The following is a 2,722-nucleotide window of genomic DNA, read 5'->3' as shown; positions in this document are numbered from 1 at the left end:
AGACATCGTCCAAAACAATTTTATATAAACGATTGGGCGATCTTTTTACCTTCATAAGGAGTCTTCCTTGTACATCATGTATCTACAGAAACGAGCCAAGCATCAGAATCCGGTCACCACTTTCAGCCAATTGACCTATGTTAATTATATTACTACATAAACTTGGGATGTAATAAACCTCCTTCAGTACACGATATTCCCATTCTTGCACTTCAACATAATTGAGCATTTCCTTCTATATGTACTTTTGAGCCATCATCAAATTTCACAAAGACTTGAATGGATTGGTTTAATTCACGGAACTTGTCCTTTTGACCCGTCGTATGGTTACTGGCACCATTATCCAAGTACCAAATGTTTGTGTTAGTGGGTTCATCTCCTACTGATCTTAACTTTGGCTTCGCTTTTTCCACATTCAAGAAAACTTCTTGAACATCATAGGCTTCTTTACAGGCAGTCAATAATAAGGCCGGTCCATCATCAAGATTTCCTTGGGTTAAATTTGCTTCTAGGTTCCTTTCTCATCGTGGATTCTTACAATTAGAGGCATATTGACCAAGGTCTTGACAATTGTAACACCTTACCTTACTTTTATCCCGGACACCAGATGACCCACGACCACCCTCACGATGCTGGAAGGAGTTGCCTCCTCGACGACCTCCTCTGTGGTTATTAGAACTTCTGCAAAGTCCTCTTCCTTGACCTTGATTATTTCTTGATTTGGACCGGTTTGAACATTTCGAAGATCTTGACTCATCTTCTCCTTGCTTCTTGGATTTTTCCAGCCATTCTTATCGAGTCAACGGGACCTTTTTCTCATCTATTTCACTATGGCCTTTAATTCTTTTCTTCATGAGCTTTTAACCTTCCAACCACCTCCTCCACAATCATTTGGTCGAGGTCTACAAACTGCTCGATGGTTGATGCAATTTGCAAGAATTTTGATGGCACTGCTTGTGGTAGTTTCTTAACCACATACGCTTCCTCAATCTTGTCCCCTAAAGCTCGAATATTGCTTACAATATTTCTCACCTTTGCTGCAAATTCATCCACATTCTTCGACTCCTTCATATTCAAAACCTCGAACTCCGCTTTTAGAGTTTTTACCTTTTCCGTCCGTACACGATCGGCACCCAGCGTTTCCCAAGCTTCCTTTGTTGTCTGCTTCTCCGCCAAAGACAACAAAATATCTTCAGGAATGGCTTGGTAGATGACAGCCATTGTCATCTTATCTTTCTTGCCACTAACAGGATTCTGAGGCTTCTTAGGCTCAATAGCTTCCCATTGAGCTTACATGAATAGCTTCATCTTGATACCCGGTCAGCATAATTGCTTATGGTCAACAGTGGGTAATGGAGTGAAAAACGAGCCATTGTTAGCTGATGCCAAATGAAGTCAGGACCTGCTTGTAACAAAACAGAGCCTGCTTAACCCTAACAGCAAGAAGTAAGAACAGGGGAACAGAGAACAAGAAGAAGCAATTGAAGGGTATTTTCGTCCAACTTTCTGCTGGGATTTTATTAACCGAAAAACTCACAGTAACATCATAAATAACGTTCCTACTTATACTTGAAAGAAACAAATCAAACTAACTAGATGGGTTTATCTCTAAAATGCAGGAAGAAAGGATAATGACAGAAAATTCAAAAAATAAACTAGATAAATTCTTCTAAACCTCTCGATTATTCCAACAATCCTTTCATTTTAGTTTTCCTATCCTAATTTTATTATGTGAACATTATCACTCGCTTATAAAAGGTTCCTTTATTCTCCTTTGTATTGTAACATAAAACAAACATTAAAATCGATCGAGAACATATGTTTTTGCATTGTTTTTATTAAAATAACCGAGCACACTCACATATACATGGGAGGTGTAACTTTTTATTATAGAACGATAAAAGTGCATCATTTAAAAAGCCATGCTACCAAACTTTTAAACTAATAATTAAAGCCCTAAGGCCTTTATTACAAATACACTGAAACAGTTTGCAAGTACATATATGGCTCGATCACGTTGCGTAGATCAATTGTGGGTTTGGACCTCATGAGCTTGTTTGTATACGGTTGCCTCTGTAGAAGTGCTGCAACACCTGCAACCTCCATTGTAATAACGTCCACCACCACAGCAGCCATACCTGCAACGTCCACGTCCATGGCCACCACCGTTGTTGTAACCTCCATGTCCACCATTGTAGTATCCACGGTCATCACGACCATACTTTCCATCTTCTAACTCGCCTGTAACATCATTTCATGCAACGTACATTTTATTCTAATACGTGAAGAAGCATTCTGGGATTTTTTTAATACGAAAACATAATGTAAAGAGAAAACTATCCAAGACGATGAAATTTTACTCACTGTCATGGTTGGACGCCAAGTCCCTAGCTGCAGCCATTTCCGAGGTAATGAGAAGAACAGTGGCCAAAGCAAGGGTAAGAAGAAGGAATGTCTTTGAAGCCATTTCGAATGGTTCGTTTGAGAAAAATACTAAAAAAGATAGTAGAAGGATGAAGAATCGGTGTGGTAAATTTGTGTATTTATAAACGATTTATGTAGATGCATGATGAAGAACCAATGTTGTTGGTTGGTGAGGAGCTTGGGCATGGCCGCATGGGACCAATCTTTCTTTGGCCCTGACATACAATTTCGGGGCCATTCTTATGATCTTATCCTAAACATTCTCTACGATATAATCCACAATCAATCAATCATTCTA

General features: G+C 39.1%; 1 protein-coding gene across 1 annotated transcript; it reads right to left on the bottom strand.

Moving 5' to 3' along the window:
- Positions 1–1,798: 1,798 nt before the first annotated feature.
- LOC145062089 (glycine-rich protein-like) lies at positions 1,799–2,521 on the bottom strand. The gene is made up of 2 exons (XM_079009708.1): positions 2,365–2,521; positions 1,799–2,241 (listed from the first exon to the last, which is right to left on the bottom strand). The coding sequence occupies exons 1-2, from the start codon at positions 2,465–2,467 to the stop codon at positions 2,027–2,029; spliced, it is 318 nt and encodes a 105-aa protein (XP_078865834.1). The 5' UTR covers positions 2,468–2,521; the 3' UTR covers positions 1,799–2,026.
- Between the last annotated feature and the right edge of the window lie 201 nt (positions 2,522–2,722).

Source organism: Lactuca serriola, chromosome 7 (assembly GCF_051521515.1).
Source record: "Lactuca serriola cultivar US96UC23 chromosome 7, Lser_US96UC23_V15, whole genome shotgun sequence".
Classification (NCBI taxonomy): Eukaryota; Viridiplantae; Streptophyta; class Magnoliopsida; order Asterales; family Asteraceae; genus Lactuca; species Lactuca serriola.
This window is presented reverse-complemented; position numbering and strand designations above follow the sequence as displayed.